Here is a 23071-nt window from a genome sequence, read left to right on the forward strand (position 1 = left end):
CTCTCTTCGAATGAACAGAGTGTTCCAAAAGACATCATGATTACGTCGACAAACTTTAATAACTCTCAGTTTATGTACTCTCGCTTTACACAACGTGGGTTCAGTTCTAATGCATAGTGTTCACTCGTGGGTGGTACTTGGTTACAGATGTTTCAGAGACTGCAGAATTAGTTCTGAACTGTAAACAAGGTTTGTTTCTATAGTTATTGTGTGACACGTAGATTTACATCAGGCAGGAATATAAAAAAAATCTCAACATTCTCCTGGGACAAGTTCTTGTTTCTAGAAAATATCCTTTAAAAGTTTTCATATTTCCCTTGCTAATAGTATTTATTTGAAACGTGTATTTACCGTCGTGGTTTGTTGACTACGCGAGAAATATTAAGCTGAGCTCAGATTGATTTCAATATCGTAATCATAAGCGAAAGTGCAACATTACATTGCAAACGCAATTCTCAAATAGACCAGACATCCAAACATGTTCAGGCCCCTGCTGGGGACGAGGAGACCCCAGACTGTGAAACACTCTTCTTCATGTCAACATGACGGCCAATTACACAAGGAGGGTATCATATCCTCATTATTGTTAGATACAATCTGATTGGTCTTCGAATGATGAGAGAAGTATATAATACGTCTGAATGTTAACATCGACAGTGCATTCACTTTCAGTCTTCAGTTGACTCTCATTGTGTTTGTTGTTTCTCACACAACTACCTACAGCCATGGATGATGATGTTGCTGCTTTGGTCTGTGACAACGGCTCCGGCATGTGCAAGGCCGGTTTCGCCGGTGACGACGCTCCCAGAGCTGTCTTCCCCTCCATCGTCGGCCGTCCCAGACATCAGGTAATATAGTTTGATGCTGCTGCTGAAACATAGATTCAAGGATTGAATTCATATGAAATAGCAAGTTTCACACCTGGTTTTGAGCCGTCCCCTGCGGAAATATATTATTGCATCACACATTAAAATCAATTTTCAAAATCATTGCTGTCAGATAATATTATGTGAAATAATGCGTGTTAATAATTTGATAAATAACAAATTATTTCTTGTTTCAGGGCGTGATGGTCGGTATGGGTCAGAAAGACAGCTATGTTGGAGATGAGGCTCAGTCCAAGAGAGGTATCCTCACACTCAAATACCCCATCGAACACGGTATTGTCACCAACTGGGATGACATGGAGAAGATCTGGCATCACACCTTCTACAACGAGCTCCGTGTTGCACCCGAGGAGCACCCCGTTCTCCTGACAGAGGCTCCCCTCAACCCCAAGGCCAACCGTGAAAAGATGACCCAGATCATGTTCGAGACCTTCAACTCTCCAGCTATGTATGTGGCCATCCAGGCTGTTCTGTCTCTGTACGCCTCTGGTCGTACCACGGGTATTGTTTTGGACTCTGGTGATGGTGTCACCCACACTGTACCCATCTATGAAGGTTACGCTCTTCCCCACGCCATCATGAGGCTGGATCTAGCCGGTCGTGACCTGACTGATTACCTCATGAAGATCCTCACTGAGCGTGGTTACTCCTTCACCACCACCGCTGAGAGAGAAATCGTCAGAGACATCAAGGAGAAGTTGTGCTACATCGCCCTTGACTTCGAGCAGGAACTGGCTACTGCTTCATCTTCTTCCTCCCTGGAGAAGAGCTACGAGTTGCCCGATGGTCAAGTCATTACCATTGGTAACGAGAGGTTCCGTTGTCCAGAGGCCCTCTTCCAACCTTCCTTCTTGGGAATGGAAACTGTAGGCATTCACGAAACCACATTCAACTCCATCATGAAGTGTGATGTCGATATCCGTAAAGACTTGTACGCCAACACTGTTCTGTCAGGAGGTACCACCATGTTCCCTGGTATCGCCGACAGAATGCAGAAGGAGATCACATCTCTTGCCCCAAGTACAATGAAGATCAAGATCATCGCTCCCCCAGAGAGGAAATACTCCGTCTGGATCGGTGGCTCCATCCTTGCCTCTCTGTCCACCTTCCAGCAGATGTGGATCAGCAAGCAGGAGTACGATGAGTCCGGCCCATCCATTGTGCACAGGAAGTGCTTCTGATGCGCCTTTTCTATGTTCACCTGTTGACAATTGATATTCAATGTATTTATCTCAGGCTTCCTATTTGAGTATATTTCAGATTTAGTTCAATGTTGTGATCAGACAATCCCGAGGATTTGATCGAAACAATAAAGCAGTTTGCCCTGAATACCAGCTTGACTATTTCTTAGATGTTCACGATGTGATGTAAGAACTGAAGGAGCTTAAGTTAACATGTAGTTCATGCGTTAATGCTGTGGGAATTGTAGGAGATTGTACGGAATTTGTTTTGTTTTCCTGCAGTCTTTATTGTAGGCTCACATCGACGTCTTGTTAGTAATGTTATAATGCGTCGATATCATAAGTTAAATACGCAAACAGTTAATTGACACGATTCACACTAACTGACCGAAGTAATATAAGCTTGAAGTAGTCATGTTGCCATATGGGATAAAACACGTGACTATAGGCTTCCTGCCACCTAGAAGTCACCTGCAGCCTTTGGACGCTAGGATTATCCAGTCATTCATGGCTCATTACAGGAGGGTGTCTTCCCATTTGTGAGAACTCCCATATATGTATGAGACACATTAATTAATCGTTCTGTGCACACAGGTGGTGCTTCCCCATCCATACAATGAAAGTGGAAACAGCCCAGCTGCTGAAGAATGCCCACAGGAGGCATAGTTCATTAATGAGTTAGTGGTTTTGGTTAAAGAGAGTTTATTGCTTTCACTAAAGAACATGGATAGATAGAAAAGTAATGAAATAGATTATCAAAGATATGGAGCAGCCAGGTACTTGCAAACGGCCTGTCATATAATGGTGGTCGAAAAGATCTGTCAAATAGCGGTCATATAATACATTTATATTAATCATAGTTAAAACAGTTATTGTTGCCTTTTTAAACACATAAATATAAGCATATAAATTATTTCCTCTTTATCATACGGTGAATTATCAGATACCCCTTCAGCATCAGTTAAAATTATATCAAACTGGGCTAAAATGTTTCGTTGAAATGATCAGTCAAATACAATATTTTAAAACATAATGTAAAGTTTACGTTCTTCACATGCTGATTTTAATTTCAATTGTTAACAACTGTCAAGCGTATCCAAAAGGATACTGGCCTGTATCCTATTTGGCTCACCCAGTCTAGCATTGTTTGGCTTATGGTAGTGGTGGCGTTCTGTTGTTGACTCATCAAAAGGTAAGTACTATATATTAATCATAGTTAAAACAGTTACTATTTTAAGAACTTTGTGGTTACAGTTCACTACTATAGACACTGGTTTACTAAAATTTAACTTCAAATCACAGCTTGTTCATTGTACGGCCTTGAAAGATGTAATAGAGTCTGCCAATTCTATACATTACCTGTCTGTGATGAACATGCAACATATGTCATATTTGGGATTTCACTTTCTTAGTAAAGTACAAATTCTAGTACCTTTTTTGGTTGAGTCCCATTCGGGATTCGCAATCGCACCCTGAGAGTCAGGCACCTAATCGCCAGCACACGAGTCAGCCGCCTAGCTCGCATAGCCACCGCGACTTCCACAAAAATGAAAGTCGGACAACTGGTAGTCTAGACTGCGTACTTTGTGTACCCCTCTGATAAGTGTGAATTGGCGCGGCTCCCACAGCCGAAGGCTATGATTACACGATGCCATTTAGTAAGTGGTCAACATTTTATTAAATCTTACTAATTCTATTAAATACCGTTAGACATCAATTTCTTCACAAGTATATCTGTCAAAATCCTTACATTGAAAAAGATTTAATGATTAGTGGTTATTCACCACTCAACTCTCAAATTTATCAAAACTGGACTCAGTCAGAAAATTCAGAAGATTCAGTTACATAACTAATCCCTACTTAGCTAGAGTTAAGTCATTCTATCACATAGGGGTGTATGGCTCACCCTATAATATTCATTTTACGGTGATCTCAGAAAAAAATCTTATTTCAAAATATTCTTGGGAATTTCCTTTTTCAAGAGACGTTTAAGCGGCTGCTGCTGTGTCATAATGAAATACCAACTAACCTTAGAAAGTATACATCTCTATCATTTACACGATTAGTTGCCATGATAAGTTTCTATCACCATGATTATTTTGTATGTTGAATTTTGCTATTGACAGTCATTGCCTCTATTATTAACTATCATCTGTATTTGGTTGTACAGGCGATGTCTGTGTCTCCGACATGTTGTATTCTGTAAAGCCTTGCGTTTACATTGCGAAATATGTTCTCATCATCATAACTACTTCGCATGTTGAAGTTTGCCCTTGTCAGCCATTGTCTCTATTGAGAATTACCATCTGTACTTCCGATATTACAGGCACTCCACGTGTCCTTGCATACTAATACTTCGACATGCTGTACTCTATGTAGAGGGCCTTGCACTTAACTGCGAATTACGTTTTAAAACCAGGATTACTTCGCATGTTGATCGTGACGTGTGCCAATGATTGTCATTGCCTCTGTTGCTAAATATCATGTGTATGGCTGATTGCACTGCGCTTCCTGTGGCTTTATAACACTCTGATATCGTACTCTGAGTAAAGGGCCTATGGCCTCATCACCAAATAAAGTCACACAGGGGAGTATGGTGTGTTGACTTTGTTAATTACACACACCACTCTATCACAACTGGGAGTCTCACAACTGGGAGTCTCACAACTGGGAGTCTCACAACTGGGAGTTTTCACAAATGGGAGTAGACCTACAGGAGACATCAACACAATCACCTTAGCGCGACTGCATAGGGCCTCTAACTGTGCTACCTGGTTATAATGCCACCCTGGATATAATGCCATATTTTCTCCTGGGCAAACGGTGGCATTATAACCAGGTAACATTGCATGCCAAATCATGCAATCCCCATCCCACCCATGGTGCCTTCTGTTTGTTGTACATGGTTCATGTAATGGTTGTTGACGTAGTCTTCCACCCACCACGTCGCCGTATTGTAGAGCAGCGTGACGTATCACAAAGGTTCCCCATACTCGGTTTGGTGATGACGGTTCACATGGTGAAGTCACTGAGCAGACATCACAAACAGAGTAAGAATCATTACCGTAATTATGAGACACCTGTGGTAAGAGCCCGAGTTTGTTGTTCGATTGTATCTCATAGTTGATATATGTTCAAAGACAAGAATCACCACCATGGAATGTCAGCGAACCAGCCATTGATGAATTTAATACAAACAATGCCCCAGGGACAGGTTTTATTACAAATGAACTGTAGCGGTAATCATGTATTATTTGGGATTTTGTTATGCAGGTGGCATCGTTAGCTGAGAGTTACTCCCCCTACCCACTCTCACCCTGAAAGCACATGGAACGATGTCAGATGGTACATGAAGTTTTACGATGAATGACAATAATCAAATATATAATGGAGGTCTGCACGCGAGTTGGATTGCGAACGTAGAGGACTGCCGCCTTATGAACAGTTATAATTGTTTTCAAGGTCTTCTATACTGAACCATAGTTTACTAACACAGACCGGATTAGGCCCTAGTGTACTGACCCCACCTCGTGGCGGTCCATCCTGAGATGGTTGAACACAAGATTATTGGAGGAAAAGACCTCGGTGAAAAGTAGTGGGTACAAATTCCATTTTACTGAATTAGATATTTATCTGACATCAAAGATAAAAAACAACATGAAGAAATCACATATGATGGCAGATTATTATCAAAATTGATGTTTGATCCTTCAAACGGCCCTCCATGATGGAAGTCATGCACACCAAAATGTGTGGTTTGAAGCTGGTCTCACATGTACGCCAAACACTGTCTAGAAGACCATGTAATGGGTCCAGAATGAACAGGCGGCTGTGGCGGTGAACATCCGACTTCATAAATATCAGCAGGACTAGACTATCTGATGCCATCATGTGATACGTATAACTTTCAATGTCACCTGTAGTCATTTCGTTTGATTTATATATTAACATTTCAAAACGGCATAGTGTAATAAGATGTGACGTTTGTTGAGTGTGTGGCAATGAAAATATACGTTTTTCTATATATGTTTTTGTTAGAAAATGAAAAGGGGACTCCTTTACCTTGGCAAATTTAGGTCTTTTTCCCGTACTTTTCTTGACTGAGGACCTTATTACAGAACAGAGTGTCACATGCAGCCAACTCTTTGCATGAACAGATTCACATGTATAGATTTCCAGTACACAGAAGATTTGAGCAGGTTGTTTGACCGCACAATCAATGCAGTGTGTTACTGACGTATCGCTATCATACCATTAGAGGCCATGCCTATATGGTTGTTTCACGTAAGGAAATTTCAGCCAGTTATAGAAATGTTTACATATTTGAACAGTGGGTCTATCATTAAGGAAGTGGCAATGGAACATAAGCTAGTAGTGGAATTCATAGCAATGAATTATTACACGATGAGAAAAACACATTAAGATGCTTCTGATGTTCAAGCAGTGTCTTCTCACAAACAACACCCACTCGTACTATAACCAGATGGGAGATTTCAATTCTTAGGTCACACCCGTTCAACGTAAATAATCCATAATTACTTTCCACCGTTCTGAGTTTGAACATGTCTCTCGTTTTATATAAAGAAAAGAGAACTCACGCATTCAAACACTTATAAATTACCTATACATATCTTAGTAATGAGGTGTTTACTTACTCTCCATCTAATTGACATGCGTGGTGACAAGTAAGTAGCTAACATATATCATGTTTAAATGTTTTACGTTGCGTCACTGTTTTCGAAACTACAATTCGTAAAGATCCGATTCGGAAGTCGAAATAAGGCAATATACTGGTTACCGCATCATACTGGCTCGATCACCAAACCATGAATGCCCTGTTTTGTTTTACAGTACCTTGAAGTCGTGATGTCAACAGTGTTTAGGCATTGTTGTTTCTGATGTAAATACTAGTTAATGAAACATGTTCTTTTCTAAACATGATATTGTCAGTCCTCTCTCCAGGAGTATGTAATCATTTATACCCCTAACGTTTTAATATTTCTATTTCTAAATATTTACGGTGATTGTTTTCGTAAGCATGTGTATATTTTCAGAAACTTAACAGTTCGGTCATGTTCAAAGGAACAGCACAAATAGATTTTAGGGAAATCATACAAACAAATTGACATGTCCGAAACTTTAAAACAACATATTCAAGAACGCCTTCTAACTCTTCCAGAGAACCTCTGCATGGTTTCTGTTGCCAAGTATAATCGGTTAGATAATTCAAAAAACGAAAGTGAGTTGTGATTGGTTCGCTCAACTTCCCAGCGTAGACACCTGACTGGTCAAGGGAGGTAATAAATTTATCGGGCAGAGCCGTAGATGCGTCCAGGGTATAGTGGAGACTTATCGGAACGTATACCCTGGAGATATCGAGGATGTTATCCTAATGGCATCGTCCATATATCGGCCCTAGGTAGATACGAAACCATTTAAATGAACTGTGTATGTTCATGATTTCGAACATTCGTCAAAGCGCAACCTGATCACGTCACGATCTCTGACGATATGCACGTTTTTCACGAACATATCAATGCAGTGTGTAATTTGTGAACCTGGGTGACAGTCATCGGCAGCCATTACTGGAAGGATCATGCTTTGTGAAGTGAAGAATTGTTTCATGCGTCTAAAGTCAGAGTCGTAGCTTGGTATAGAGAAAACTGCAACAGGTGAGCGTTTGTTTGAAGCGAACTTTTACCGTAACGATTTACGACAGAACTAATTTAAATTGACAGTCGAGTGTTCAATATGTTTACCAAAGAAAGTAACGTCAGAATCGATCAAGTCATGTGATGTCCCACTGTTCAACTTTTGCCCGAATTAATATGTCGTTAATAAATGTCTGTAATTGAAACCTTCTGTAGTGTCTTACTGTATTTTGCTAATGTTACTAAAAGGCATTTCTCAGACGTAGTAGGCAAGCCTTGGGACATAACACGCTGCACAAGACTGTTCACGAAAGGTGTGCCAGGGCGGGTATTGAAGGTTATAACACGCTGCACAAGACTGTTCCCGAAAGGTGTGCCAGGGCCGGTATTGAAGGTTATAACACGCTGCACAAGACTGTTCCCTAAAGGTGTGCCAGGGCGGGTATTGAAGGTTACAACACGCTGACTAAGACTGTTCCCGAAAGGTGTGCCAGGGCGGGTATTGAAGGTTTTAACACGCTGCACAAGACTGTCCACGAAAGGTGTGCCAGGGCGGGTATTGAAGGTTTTAACACGCTGCACAAGACTGTTCCCGAAAGGTGTGCCAGGGCGGGTATTGAAGGTTATAACACGCTGCACAAGACTGTTCACGAAAGGTGTGCCAGGGCGGGTATTGAAGGTTTTAACACGCTGCACAAGACTGTTCACGAAAGGTGTGCCAGGGCGGGTATTGAAGGTTTTAACACGCTGCACAAGACTGTTCCCTAAAGGTGTGCCAGGGCGGGTATTGAAGGTTACAACACGCTGACTAAGACTGTTCCCGAAAGGTGTGCCAGGGCGGGTATTGAAGGTTTTAACACGCTGCACAAGACTGTTCACGAAAGGTGTGCCAGGGCGGGTAGTGAAGGTTTTAACACGCTGCACAAGACTGTTCCCGAAAGGTGTGCCAGGGCGGGTATTGAAGGTTTTAACACGCTGCACAAGACTGTTCACGAAAGGTGTGCCAGGGCGGGTATTGAAGGTTTTAACACGCTGCACAAGACTGTTCACGAAAGGTGTGCCAGGGCGGGTATTGAAGGTTTTAACACGCTGCACAAGACTGTTCCCTAAAGGTGTGCCAGGGCGGGTATTGAAGGTTTTAACACGCTGCACAAGACTGTTCCCTAAAGGTGTGCCAGGGCGGGTATTGAAGGTTACAACACGCTGCACAAGACTGTTCCCGAAAGGTGTGCCAGGGCGGGTATTGAAGGTTATAACACGCTGCACAAGACTGTTCCCTAAAGGTGTGCCAGGGCGGGTATTGAAGGTTACAACACGCTGCACAAGACTGTTCCCTAAAGGTGTGCCAGGGCGGGTATTGAAGGTTTTAACACGCTGCACAAGACTGTTCCCTAAAGGTGTGCCAGGGCGGGTATTGAAGGTTATAACACCAATCACTCATATGAATGTGGTGAGTTTTTCTTCACTAGTTTCAACATTTGTAATACACGTGCCGGGGTTGCTATGTGAAGGTTACTTTTGCATCCAACGTACTTTAAATTTAATAATTTACATCCTCTAACGGCTCTTACAGAGGGAAAATTCCAGATGTCCGATATCGAGTGAAGAATAGATTCCGAGGCTAAGCCGAGGAAAAGTGAGGTATCTGCAGCGGTGAAAACAATATACCACTATATAGTAACCTCGGCTTGTGGAGCTATGGGAGAAAAAACAACCCGTTGAAACAAAGGATATATCATAACTTAGTGGTATATGTAAGCTTAAACCCAGCTGAAGGGTGATACGTAGGCTTTACCTATGGGCCATTAAGCACCGGTGAAAGGCGATCTCTGGATTCACTAGAAGTAGGCTGATATATACCCGTGGATGTGAGATATATACCTGTAGATCTGCCACATATACCTGTAATTGTGAGATCTATACCTGTAGGTGTGGGGTGTATACCTCTAGAAGTAAGATATACACGTGTAGGTGTGAGATACATACCTATAGGTCTGGGATCTACACCTGTAGGTCTAACTCTGGGGTGACCCTTTTTGTTGCGATATGGAATAAGGTAATAATACCCTCTGCCTTCACTCACTGGCATCAAGGCCTGCTGTACAACAGAGGCTCTCCGGCATCATTCACTGGCATCAAGGCCTGCTGTACAACAGAGGCTCTCCGGCATCATTCACTGGCATCAAGGCCTGCTATACAACAGAGGCTCTTCGGCATCATTCACTGGCATCAAGGCCTGCTGTACAACAGAGGCTCCTCGCCATCATTCACTGGCATCAAGGCCTGCTGTACAACAGAGGCTCCTCGCCATCATTCACTGGCATCAAGGCCTGCTATACAACAGAGGCTCTCCGGCATCATTCACTGGCATCAAGGCCTGCTATACAACAGAGGCTCTCTGGCATCATTCACTGGCATCAAGGCCTGCTATACAACAGAGGCTCTCCGGCATCATTCACTGGCATCAAGGCCTGCTATACAACAGAGGCTCTCCGGCATCATTCACTGGCATCAAGGCCTGCTATACAACAGAGGCTCCTCGCCATCATTCACTGGCATCAAGGCCTGCTGTACTATTGTCCAGGTAATTTACTATTTGTGCAACAAAAAGACGCGAAAGGATTGTTGCTCTAGTTCTGTCGTTATATCTTATTGTTATACTTTATTGTTATAAGGTAAAAATCCATCTTTAAAACCATGAGAGAACAACTCTGACAAAATCCACGAAATCCGAACCTACAAACATTAGCGAGGTGCCCTACCTTCATGCTCACGAACACTGGGTTCCGCAGAATCTGTCGGGCGACCTGTCACCCCTCATAAACAGAACCTGTGTTGTGTATTGTGCACTTTTTTCAGCCCCGCCATATGTATATGATTATTATTGTATACATTTAATTGAAAATACAGTTAAACGGTGACCATGTGAAGATATACTAAATAAAAGATTTTGTTCAAGTACACATTCTGTTCAGGCTGCCGATAAGAAGTGTGCACATTTTGGTTTATTTTGAAATATTTTACCACTGCTTCTGTCAATTTCTCCTTTCCCGTGAATACCATATTTCAATATATCTCCGATGTTCATGTCAGATACAGTGTGATGACCAAAGTATCTCAAGGGTTATTTTAGAGAACACACACAGAAAAGCAGTTTATATGATATTGTAGAATATTTATTGCTTCTTTCATTGATGTTTTGGATATTAGAAGAAACAATTTTTTTTATAAAATCAATTTACACCTTTCCTAATATAGCGACATCTGAGGCGGCGTTAAGAAATGACATAAATCTTATCTCGAATAAGTTTTTTTGGATAATTTTTAATGGAAGTTATTTTTGCCTTCGCTGTTCCTGTGTGATCAACTAGGAACAAGTTCTGTGAATTAGTATAACATCCAAAATTCTGTTTTACGTGTATAGCTACTATCCTCAAAGCACAACACTCTTCAGTTTTCCCAGTCGCTTTTTGTATGAAGACACATGTAAAGCTTCCGATACACGAATAAATAAAACTTGTGACAGAATTTCTGACAACTGACTGCTGACAGCTGGCTGACTGAACGTGGCATATTACACGTCAATAAATGTTTTAATGCCTTCGTTTTATAAATCAGGAAAAGTAATGTTGCGCGAAATCAGCTCAGAAGCTGGATATTACAAAGGATTCCTGTGAAAAATATTCCTGAACGATTCTGAGTTAGGAAAAGCAATAGATTCAGAATGAGTAAGCCAACCAATTTCTGTGGCTCAGGGATTATCAAGTCACAATATTTTGAGTTGAAAATTAAAACCGCATTAAAAAGAAAGCCACCAGTTTTATCTCCGTGCTATTTATTGTGGGCCAGGAAGTCTGTACGTTTATCTTTCTATTTAAAGATATGCAATACTTCACTGTCAATGTTGTGACGTGAGAATTAAAGGACATTATATCTATGTTGAGAAAATGTTAAAAACATTTAGATTACGTATCGTATCCAAATACTTGTTTGATCAGTATTCATGATGTAAGACTTATAGAAAACAATTCCATGTTCATTATATAGAAGGGCGTTTCCACCCGTTACCAAAGTAAGAGCTGCGACAACTGATGGTGAGATGAAATATATGAAGTGACAAGCAACAGACTAGCATTAACAGGTAATAGGTGGGTGAGTATGGTTTTACGCCGTTTTCAATATATCCACCAATATCAAGGCGGAGACATCGGGAATGGGCCTCACACATTGTATCAAGTGGGGAATCAAACCCTGGTCTTCGGTGTGACGAGCGAACCATTTAACCACTGGGCTACCCTGTCGTCTTGAAAAGGTGGAAAATACGATGAGCAAATAGCACGCACAAGTCTGAAAGACAATATACAGACTGGATTAAATTGTAAACAGGATGTCTCATGATATGTATATAGTAAGTTGACAGAATTTATCTGTGGATAAAGTACAGTTATAACAAATTCAAAATTTACTCCCTCGGCCAAGCGGTGAAGTCCATAAATGAAATTCATAACGTCATACAATTCGCAATAAAGGACCTAGATGTTTATTGCATGCCATCAACGACAAAGAGTGCTTGTATCAGCGTTTACATCTTTCCTTTATCTACAGATTTATTGATGTACATAATCAGGTTTCCCAAAATTGGCTCAGGTTAAGTTCGGCTATTTCGGCAACTTTAGCAAAGTTTTACCTTCTAAAATGCTTCAGAATCTCAAGATTTATGTCTTGCAGTATATACACACTCAAAGCAATTACATGAAAACTACTATGTTTATAAATGGACATCAACTCCTGAAACACCACGGCTGGTTAAATCTGGGTTTACATATGTGTGCAGAAATAAAAATATTAAAGAACTTGATATCTGTATATGACAGTTACGAATAGAAAACTTAATTAAAGAAAATACTGTGTATTTCTATGTAGTGCGTGTCTGCCGTCTAAAATGCTCAAGTAATTTCTACACATAACGGTTGTTCTTTCAGATTTTCATAACGCCCAATCGCAGGTTAAGGTGTGCTTCTTATGACATTAGTGTATTACTTCCGTTAGTAAGAACGTGCTGGAAAATAAAACATACACTTCTTGTTTATTGAATGAGTTCTTACTCACGGAAGTGTTTCACTAATGTCTTAACTGAGAGCGTCATTTATATGTATGAATACATACACTTATATATATATGAATATAAGTTGTATGCTTCATTTTTGACTCCCCAACTTCTAGAATGCCGATCAAACAATCAGTCGTGGGCAATTCCATTCTGGAGTGACACTTAATTAGCCTCGTTAGTTGACTGTCTAACCAAGATAGTGTATACCCTCGGTGGCAGCTCTGTAATTATATAATCGTTAATTACGGAGTTCACTCCAGAGAACATATTTCAGACAATAAGAGCCTCATTAGTGTCTCTTATGACATTAGTGTATCACTTCCAAGATGGTGTATTTCATCATAGAGCATATACCACATTCGCTATCTTGCAGATACAAATGATAACTTTGAAGTATGAAATCATTTTCTCTCTTCGAATGAACAGAGTGTTCCAAAAGACATCATGATTACGTCGACAAACTTTAATAACTATCAGTTTATGTACTCTCGCTTTACACAACGTGGGTTCAGTTCTAATGCATAGTGTTCACTCGTGGGTGGTACTTGGTTACAGATGTTTCAGAGACTGCAGAATTAGTTCTGAACTGTAAACAAGGTTTGTTTCTATAGTTATTGTGTGACACGTAGATTTACATCAGGCAGGAATATAAAAAAAATCTCAACATTCTCCTGGGACAAGTTCTTGTTTCTAGAAAATATCCTTTAAAAGTTTTCATATTTCCCTTGCTAATAGTATTTATTTGAAACGTGTATTTACCGTCGTGGTTTGTTGACTACGCGAGAAATATTAAGCTGAGCTCAGATTGATTTCAATATCGTAATCATAAGCGAAAGTGCAACATTACATTGCAAACGCAATTCTCAAATAGACCAGAAATCCAAACATGTTCAGGCCCCTGCTGGGGACGAGGAGACCCCAGACTGTGAAACACTCTTCTTCATGTCGACATGACGGCCAATTACACAAGGAGGGTATCATATCCTCATTATTGTTAGATACAATCTGATTGGTCTTCGAATGATGAGAGAAGTATATAATACGTCTGAATGTTAACATCGACAGTGCATTCACTTTCAGTCTTCAGTTGACTCACATTGTGTTTGTTGTTTCTCACACAACTACCTACAGCCATGGATGATGATGTTGCTGCTTTGGTCTGTGACAACGGCTCCGGCATGTGCAAGGCCGGTTTCGCCGGTGACGACGCTCCCAGAGCTGTCTTCCCCTCCATCGTCGGCCGTCCCAGACATCAGGTAATATAGTTTGATGCTGCTGCTGAAACATAGATTCAAGGATTGAATTCATATGAAATAGCAAGTTTCACACCTGGTTTTGAGCCGTCCCCTGCGGAAATATATTATTGCATCACACATTAAAATCAATTTTCAAAATCATTGCTGTCAGATAATATTATGTGAAATAATGCGTGTTAATAATTTGATAAATAACAAATTATTTCTTGTTTCAGGGCGTGATGGTCGGTATGGGTCAGAAAGACAGCTATGTTGGAGATGAGGCTCAGTCCAAGAGAGGTATCCTCACACTCAAATACCCCATCGAACACGGTATTGTCACCAACTGGGATGACATGGAGAAGATCTGGCATCACACCTTCTACAACGAGCTCCGTGTTGCACCCGAGGAGCACCCCGTTCTCCTGACAGAGGCTCCCCTCAACCCCAAGGCCAACCGTGAAAAGATGACCCAGATCATGTTCGAGACCTTCAACTCTCCAGCTATGTATGTGGCCATCCAGGCTGTTCTGTCTCTGTACGCCTCTGGTCGTACCACGGGTATTGTTTTGGACTCTGGTGATGGTGTCACCCACACTGTACCCATCTATGAAGGTTACGCTCTTCCCCACGCCATCATGAGGCTGGATCTTGCCGGTCGTGACCTGACTGATTACCTCATGAAGATCCTCACTGAGCGTGGTTACTCCTTCACCACCACCGCTGAGAGAGAAATCGTCAGAGACATCAAGGAGAAGTTGTGCTACATCGCCCTTGACTTCGAGCAGGAACTGGCTACTGCTTCATCTTCTTCCTCCCTGGAGAAGAGCTACGCGTTGCCCGATGGTCAAGTCATTACCATTGGTAACGAGAGGTTCCGTTGTCCAGAGGCCCTCTTCCAACCTTCCTTCTTGGGTATGGAAACTGTAGGCATTCACGAAACCACATTCAACTCCATCATGAAGTGTGATGTCGATATCCGTAAAGACTTGTACGCCAACACTGTTCTGTCAGGAGGTACCACCATGTTCCCTGGTATCGCCGACAGAATGCAGAAGGAGATCACATCTCTTGCCCCAAGTACAATGAAGATCAAGATCATCGCTCCTCCAGAGAGGAAATACTCCGTCTGGATCGGTGGTTCCATTTTGGCCTCTCTGTCCACCTTCCAGCAGATGTGGATCAGCAAGCAGGAGTACGATGAGTCCGGCCCATCCATTGTGCACAGGAAGTGCTTCTGATGCGCCTTTTCTATGTTCACCTGTTGACAATTGATATTCAATGTATTTATCTCAGGCTTCCTATTTGAGTATATTTCAGATTTAGTTCAATGTTGTGATCAGACAATCCCGAGGATTTGATCGAAACAATAAAGCAGTTTGCCCTGAATACCAGCTTGACTATTTCTTAGATGTTCACGATGTGATGTAAGAACTGAAGGAGCTTAAGTTAACATGTAGTTCATGCGTTAATGCTGTGGGAATTGTAGGAGATTGTACGGAATTTGTTTTGTTTTCCTGCAGTCTTTATTGTAGGCTCACATCGACGTCTTGTTAGTAATGTTATAATGCGTCGATATCATAAGTTAAATACGCAAACAGTTAATTGACACGATTCACACTAACTGACCGAAGTAATATAAGCTTGAAGTAGTCATGTTGCCATATGGGATAAAACACGTGACTATAGGCTTCCTGCCACCTAGAAGTCACCTGCAGCCTTTGGACGCTAGGATTATCCAGTCATTCATGGCTCATTACAGGAGGGTGTCTTCCCATTTGTGAGAACTCCCATATATGTATGAGACACATTAATTAATCGTTCTGTGCACACAGGTGGTGCTTCCCCATCCATACAATGAAAGTGGGAACAGCCCAGCTGCTGAAGAATGCCCACAGGAGGCATAGTTCATTAATGAGTTAGTGGTTTTGGTTAAAGAGCGTTTATTGCTTTCACTAAAGAACATGGATAGATAGAAAAGTAATGAAATAGATTATCAAAGATATGGAGCAGCCAGGTACTTGCAAACGGCCTGTCATATAATGGTGGTCAAAAAGATCTGTCAAATAGCGGTCATATAATACATTTATATTAATCATAGTTAAAACAGTTATTGTTGCCTTTTTAAACACATAAATATAAGCATATAAATTATTTCCTCTTTATCATACGGTGAATTATCAGATACCCCTTCAGCATCAGTTAAAATTATATCAAACTGGGCTAAAATGTTTCGTTGAAATGATCAGTCAAATACAATATTTTAAAACATAATGTAAAGTTTACGTTCTTCACATGCTGATTTTAATTTCAATTGTTAACAACTGTCAAGCGTATCCAAAAGGATACTGGCCTGTATCCTATTTGGCTCACCCAGTCTAGCATTGTTTGGCTTATGGTAGTGGTGGCGTTCTGTTGTTGACTCATCAAAAGGTAAGTACTATATATTAATCATAGTTAAAACAGTTACTATTTTAAGAACTTTGTGGTTACAGTTCACTACTATAGACACTGGTTTACTAAAATTTAACTTCAAATCACAGCTTGTTCATTGTACGGCCTTGAAAGATGTAATAGAGTCTGCCAATTCTATACATTACCTGTCTGTGATGAACATGCAACATATGTCATATTTGGGATTTCACTTTCTTAGTAAAGTACAAATTCTAGTACCTTTTTTGGTTGAGTCCCATTCGGGATTCGCAATCGCACCCTGAGAGTCAGGCACCTAATCGCCAGCACACGAGTCAACCGCCTAGCTCGCATAGCCACCGCGACTTCCACAAAAATGAAAGTCGGACAACTGGTAGTCTAGACTGCGTACTTTGTGTACCCCTCTGATGAGTGTAAATTGGCACGGCTCCCACAGCCGAAAGCTATGATTACACGATGCCATTTAGAAAGTGGTCAACATTTTATTAAATCTTACTAATTCTATTAAATACCGTTAGACATCAATTTCTTCACAAGTATATCTGTCAAAATCCTTACATTGAAAAAGATTTAATGATTAGTGGTTATTCACCACTCAACTCTCAAATTTATCAAAACTGGACTCAGTCAGAAAATTCAGAAGATTCAGTTACATAACTAATCCCTACTTAGCTAGAGTTAAGTCATTCTATCACATAGGGGTGTATGGCTCACCCTATAATATTCATTTTACGGTGATCTCAGAAAAAAATCTTATTTCAAAATATTCTTGGGAATTTCCTTTTTCAAGAGACGTTTAAGCGGCTGCTGCTGTGTCATAATGAAATACCAACTAACCTTAGAAAGTATACATCTCTATCATTTACACGATTAGTTGCCATGATAAGTTTCTATCACCATGATTATTTTGTATGTTGAAGTTTGCTATTGACAGTCATTGCCTCTATTATTAACTATCATCTGTATTTGGTTGTACAGGCGATGTCTGTGTCTCCGACATGTTGTATTCTGTAAAGCCTTGCGTTTACATTGCGAAATATGTTCTCATCATCATAACTACTTCGCATGTTGAAGTTTGCCCTTGTCAGCCATTGTCTCTATTGAGAATTACCACCTGTACTTCCGATATTACAGGCACTCCACGTGTCCTTGCATACTAATACTTCGACATGCTGTACTCTATGTAGAGGGCCTTGCACTTAACTGCGAATTACGTTTTAAAACCAGGATTACTTCGCATGTTGATCGTGACGTGTGCCAATGATTGTCATTGCCTCTGTTGCTAAATATCATGTGTATGGCTGATTGCACTGCGCTTCCTGTGGCTTTATAACACTCTGATATCGTACTCTGAGTAAAGGGCCTATGGCCTCATCACCAAATAAAGTCACACAGGGGAGTATGGTGTGTTGACTTTGTTAATTACACACACCACTCTATCACAACTGGGAGTCTCACAACTGGGAGTCTCACAACTGGGAGTTTTCACAAATGGGAGTAGACCTACAGGAGACATCAACACAATCACCTTAGCGCGACTGCATAGGGCCTCTAACTGTGCTACCTGGTTATAATGCCACCCTGGATATAATGCCATATTTTCTCCTGGGCAAACGGTGGCATTATAACCAGGTAACATTGCATGCCAAATCATGCAATCCCCATCCCACCCATGGTGCCTTCTGTTTGTTGTACATGGTTCATGTAATGGTTGTTGACGTAGTCTTCCACCCACCACGTCGCCGTATTGTAGAGCAGCGTGACGTATCACAAAGGTTCCCCATACTCGGTTTGGTGATGACGGTTCACATGGTGAAGTCACTGAGCAGACATCACAAACAGAGTAAGAATCATTACCGTAATTATGAGACACCTGTGGTAAGAGCCCGAGTTTGTTGTTCGATTGTATCTCATAGTTGATATATGTTCAAAGACAAGAATCACCACCATGGAATGTCAGCGAACCAGCCATTGATGAATTTAATACAAACAATGCCCCAGGGACAGGTTTTATTACAAATGAACTGTAGCGGTAATCATGTATTATTTGGGATTTTGTTATGCAGGTGGCATCGTTAGCTGAGAGTTACTCCCCCTACCCACTCTCACCCTGAAAGCACATGGAACGATGTCAGATGGTACATGAAGTTTTACGATGAATGACAATAATCAAATATATAATGGAGGTCTGCACGCGAGTTGGATTGCGAACGTAGAGGACTGCCGCCTTATGAACAGTTATAATTGTTTTCAAGGTCTTCTATACTGAACCATAGTTTACTAACACAGACCGGATTAGGCCCTAGTGTACTGACCCCACCTCGTGGCGGTCCATCCTGAGATGGTTGAACACAAGATTATTGGAGGAAAAGGCCTCGGTGAAAAGTAGTGGGTACAAATTCCATTTTACTGAATTAGATATTTATCTGACATCAAAGATAAAAAACAACATGAAGAAATCACATATGATGGCAGATTATTATCAAAATTGATGTTTGATCCTTCAAACGGCCCTCCATGATGGAAGTCATGCACACCAAAATGTGTGGTTTGAAGCTGGTCTCACATGTACGCCAAACACTGTCTAGAAGACCATGTAATGGGTCCAGAATGAACAGGCGGCTGTGGCGGTGAACATCCGACTTCATAAATATCAGCAGGACTAGACTATCTGATGCCATCATGTGATACGTATAACTTTCAATGTCACCTGTAGTCATTTCGTTTGATTTATATATTAACATTTCAAAACGGCATAGTGTAATAAGATGTGACGTTTGTTGAGTGTGTGGCAATGAAAATATACGTTTTTCTATATATGTTTTTGTTAGAAAATGAAAAGGGGACTCCTTTACCTTGGCAAATTTAGGTCTTTTTCCCGTACTTTTCTTGACTGAGGACCTTATTACAGAACAGAGTGTCACATGCAGCCAACTCTTTGCATGAACAGATTCACATGTATAGATTTCCAGTACACAGAAGATTTGAGCAGGTTGTTTGACCGCACAATCAATGCAGTGTGTTACTGACGTATCGCTATCATACCATTAGAGGCCATGCCTATATGGTTGTTTCACGTAAGGAAATTTCAGCCAGTTATAGAAATGTTTACATATTTGAACAGTGGGTCTATCATTAAGGAAGTGGCAATGGAACATAAGCTAGTAGTGGAATTCATAGCAATGAATTATTACACGATGAGAAAAACACATTAAGATGCTTCTGATGTTCAAGCAGTGTCTTCTCACAAACAACACCCACTCGTACTATAACCAGATGGGAGATTTCAATTCTTAGGTCACACCCGTTCAACGTAAATAATCGGCATAAAGTAAGAAATGTCCATAATTACTTTCCACCGTTCTGAGTTTGAACATGTCTCTCGTTTTATATAAAGAAAAGAGAACTCACGCATTCAAACACTTATAAATTACCTATACATATCTTAGTAATGAGGTGTTTACTTACTCTCCATCTAATTGACATGCGTGGTGACAAGTAAGTAGCTAACATATATCATGTTTAAATGTTTTACGTTGCGTCACTGTTTTCGAAACTACAATTCGTAAAGATCCGATTCGGAAGTCGAAATAAGGCAATATACTGGTTACCGCATCATACTGGCTCGATCACCAAACCATGAATGCCCTGTTTTGTTTTACAGTACCTTGAAGTCGTGATGTCAACAGTGTTTAGGCATTGTTGTTTCTGATGTAAATACTAGTTAATGAAACATGTTCTTTTCTAAACATGATATTGTCAGTCCTCTCTCCAGGAGTATGTAATCATTTATACCCCTAACGTTTTAATATTTCTATTTCTAAATATTTACGGTGATTGTTTTCGTAAGCATGTGTATATTTTCAGAAACTTAACAGTTCGGTCATGTTCAAAGGAACAGCAACTGAGACGGATGTTGATAACATGATATTGTAACCATAATATTAGCCATGAAACGTAGGATTAACTAAGATATTGACTGTAACTGTCTCGTTAACGGTTTAAATGTTGCTAAGATCATCACCTGATGTGGAACGTGCATCTGTTGCTCAGGTGGCTTAAACGACATAAAAACCTCACACTGTCAGATGACAAGTACACCAAAAAAGTATTCAAATCTAACTTTTTTATTACCGTCATGTATCCAAAGTATCCGGTCTATATTAACATTATCGTATAGAAGACAATACATCTACATTAGTTATAATGCCAGGTATTTAGTGTGCTCTGACTGGGCTAAAGGCAAACACCTGGTTCAATGTTCATTAGGTTTTGTATTTAGAAGCACTTCCTGTGCACAATGGATGGACCGGACTCATCGTACTCCTGCTTGCTGATCCACATCTGCTGGAAGGTGGACAGAGAGGCCAAGATGGAGCCACCGATCCAGACGGAGTATTTCCTCTCTGGGGGAGCGATGATCTTGATCTTCATTGTGCTTGGGGCAAGAGATGTGATCTCCTTCTGCATTCTGTCGGCGATACCAGGGAACATGGTGGTACCTCCAGAGAGAACAGTGTTGGCGTACAGGTCTTTACGGATATCAACATCGCACTTCATGATGGAGTTGAATGTGGTTTCGTGAATGCCTACAGTTTCCATACCCAAGAAGGAAGGTTGGAAAAGGGCCTCTGGACAACGGAACCTCTCGTTACCAATGGTAATGACTTGACCGTCGGGCAACTCGTAGCTCTTCTCCAGGGAGGAAGAAGATGAAGCAGTAGCCAGTTCCTGCTCGAAATCAAGAGCGATGTAGCACAACTTCTCCTTGATGTCTCTGACGATTTCTCTCTCAGCGGTGGTGGTGAAGGAGTAACCACGTTCAGTGAGGATCTTCATGAGGTAATCAGTCAGGTCACGACCGGCTAGATCCAACCTCATGATGGCGTGGGGAAGAGCGTAACCTTCATAGATGGGTACAGTGTGGGTGACACCATCACCAGAGTCCAAAACAATACCCGTGGTACGACCAGAGGCGTACAGAGACAGAACAGCCTGGATGGCCACATACATAGCTGGAGAGTTGAAGGTCTCGAACATGATCTGGGTCATCTTTTCACGGTTGGCCTTGGGGTTGAGGGGAGCCTCTGTCAGGAGAACGGGGTGCTCCTCGGGTGCAACACGGAGCTCGTTGTAGAAGGTGTGATGCCAGATCTTCTCCATGTCATCCCAGTTGGTGACGATTCCGTGTTCGATGGGGTACTTGAGTGTGAGGATACCTCTCTTGGACTGAGCCTCATCTCCAACATAGTTGTCTTTCTGACCCATACCGACCATCACGCCCTGAAAAAAGAAATAATTTTAATAATTTTTGACCTGTATTATTCTACAGGGACGAAGCGACTGCGATCCTGCTTCAACGTTTATAATCTTTCAGTTGTGTCGTCATCATGTCACAAGATGTGAGAGCATCAGAATGTCCTCTCATGCACCCGGGGAACATGCTTTGGGTTTATAGAGGGGCCACTTCCAAAGACAACTATTTTGGTTTTTTCCAAAGACAACTATTTTGGTTTTAGGGAAATTAACTTTCAAGTTGTACCCAGCACATTAGTCATGGAAAGCATGTAGGGACAGTTGTAGATCATTTAGGATATCACTTACGAGGACTGCATCGTCTACATATAAAAAGGAGTAGTATGAACCTGACCATGCTTGTTGACCACTATTTTCGTCTACTTGTTGTATGTTGATTCCTGTGCAACCTTTACTATAAAAACGATTCCATATCATTTATAAACAGTGAGAATAATAAAGGAGACTCACTACTGTGTTACATGGAAAGTAAAATGACATATGGCTCTCTAGCAAAATGGTAGATTTTATATCATGATACTTATTTTTAAAGAGAGATAAATTTTGCCACTTATGCCATATGTGAGTAATTTATGCCGTAGGTCAACTCGCCATCCTGACATAGGTCAACTCGCCAAAACGGTGTCAAAAGCTTTAGTATAATCAATGAAAACACAATATAATTTTCGTTTGGAAAATATAAAAAATTTCGAATAACATGTGTATTACAATTAAGTTTTCGCAGCAGAGAAACCTGACGGGCTCGGGGATAGAATGTTTTCATCTCTACGAAATGCGAATGCCTTATATTCAAGAATCGTGAATAGTTTCCAAGACAGCTTAGTATACTTATCTGTGTACAGGGGTTTGGGTCCATCGGGACTCCTTTATTCTTATAATTAGGTTTAATTGTTCCGATAAGCCAACAACCATGATCAATTCCGGAATTTATCATCAGGCTGAAGAAAGTAGTCAGAAGTGGAATTTGTTTCTGAAGCGTCAATCATTTCCCACCTAGTCCACTCCAGATGCCTTATTTCGTTTTAGTTTCCTAATGACAGAAGCAATTTCTGCACTTGTAATGGTAGATTTGAGAGTATTTCTATCAAATGTAAATTGATCACTACATAACAGTGCCTGACAGTACCTGATGTCTGGGACGACCGACGATGGAGGGGAAGACTGCTCGGGGAGCATCGTCACCGGCGAAACCGGCCTTGCACATGCCGGAGCCGTTGTCACAGACCAAAGCAGCAACATCATCATCCATGGCTGTAGG

At 41.1% G+C, this 23071-nt stretch overlaps 2 protein-coding genes across 2 annotated transcripts; one reads left to right on the plus strand and one right to left on the minus strand.

Moving 5' to 3' along the window:
- The first annotated feature begins 710 nt into the window (after positions 1 to 710).
- Positions 711 to 15338, plus strand: LOC137292124 (uncharacterized). The gene is made up of 8 exons (XM_067823665.1): positions 711 to 848; positions 1064 to 2067; positions 8148 to 8375; positions 8490 to 8774; positions 8889 to 8945; positions 9829 to 10303; positions 13927 to 14085; positions 14301 to 15338. Exons 1-8 carry the CDS (start codon positions 726 to 728, stop codon positions 15303 to 15305), a joined length of 3336 nt encoding a protein of 1111 aa, XP_067679766.1. The 5' UTR covers positions 711 to 725; the 3' UTR covers positions 15306 to 15338.
- A 5437-nt stretch (positions 15339 to 20775) lies between these two features.
- Positions 20776 to 23071, minus strand: LOC137290553 (actin, cytoplasmic 1-like). The gene is made up of 2 exons (XM_067821589.1): positions 22940 to 23071; positions 20776 to 21780 (listed from the first exon to the last, which is right to left on the minus strand). Exons 1-2 carry the CDS (start codon positions 23060 to 23062, stop codon positions 20776 to 20778), a joined length of 1128 nt encoding a protein of 375 aa, XP_067677690.1. The 5' UTR covers positions 23063 to 23071.

This window comes from Haliotis asinina, chromosome 7, assembly GCF_037392515.1.
Source record: "Haliotis asinina isolate JCU_RB_2024 chromosome 7, JCU_Hal_asi_v2, whole genome shotgun sequence".
Classification (NCBI taxonomy): Eukaryota; Metazoa; Mollusca; class Gastropoda; order Lepetellida; family Haliotidae; genus Haliotis; species Haliotis asinina.

Excerpts from the sequence above, each read along its gene's own strand:
- LOC137290553 (XM_067821589.1), bottom strand. The coding sequence starts at position 23,062 with ATGGATGATGATGTTGCTGCTTTGGTCTGTGACAACGGCTCCGGCATG. Across the intron at positions 21,781-22,939 it reads TCGGTCGTCCCAGACATCAG|GGCGTGATGGTCGGTATGGG; the intron begins GTACTGTCAGGC and ends TTCTTTTTTCAG.
- LOC137292124 (XM_067823665.1), top strand. The coding sequence starts at position 726 with ATGGATGATGATGTTGCTGCTTTGGTCTGTGACAACGGCTCCGGCATG. Across the intron at positions 849-1,063 it reads TCGGCCGTCCCAGACATCAG|GGCGTGATGGTCGGTATGGG; the intron begins GTAATATAGTTT and ends TTCTTGTTTCAG. Across the intron at positions 8,775-8,888 it reads CACAAGACTGTTCACGAAAG|GTGTGCCAGGGCGGGTATTG; the intron begins GTGTGCCAGGGC and ends TGTTCCCTAAAG.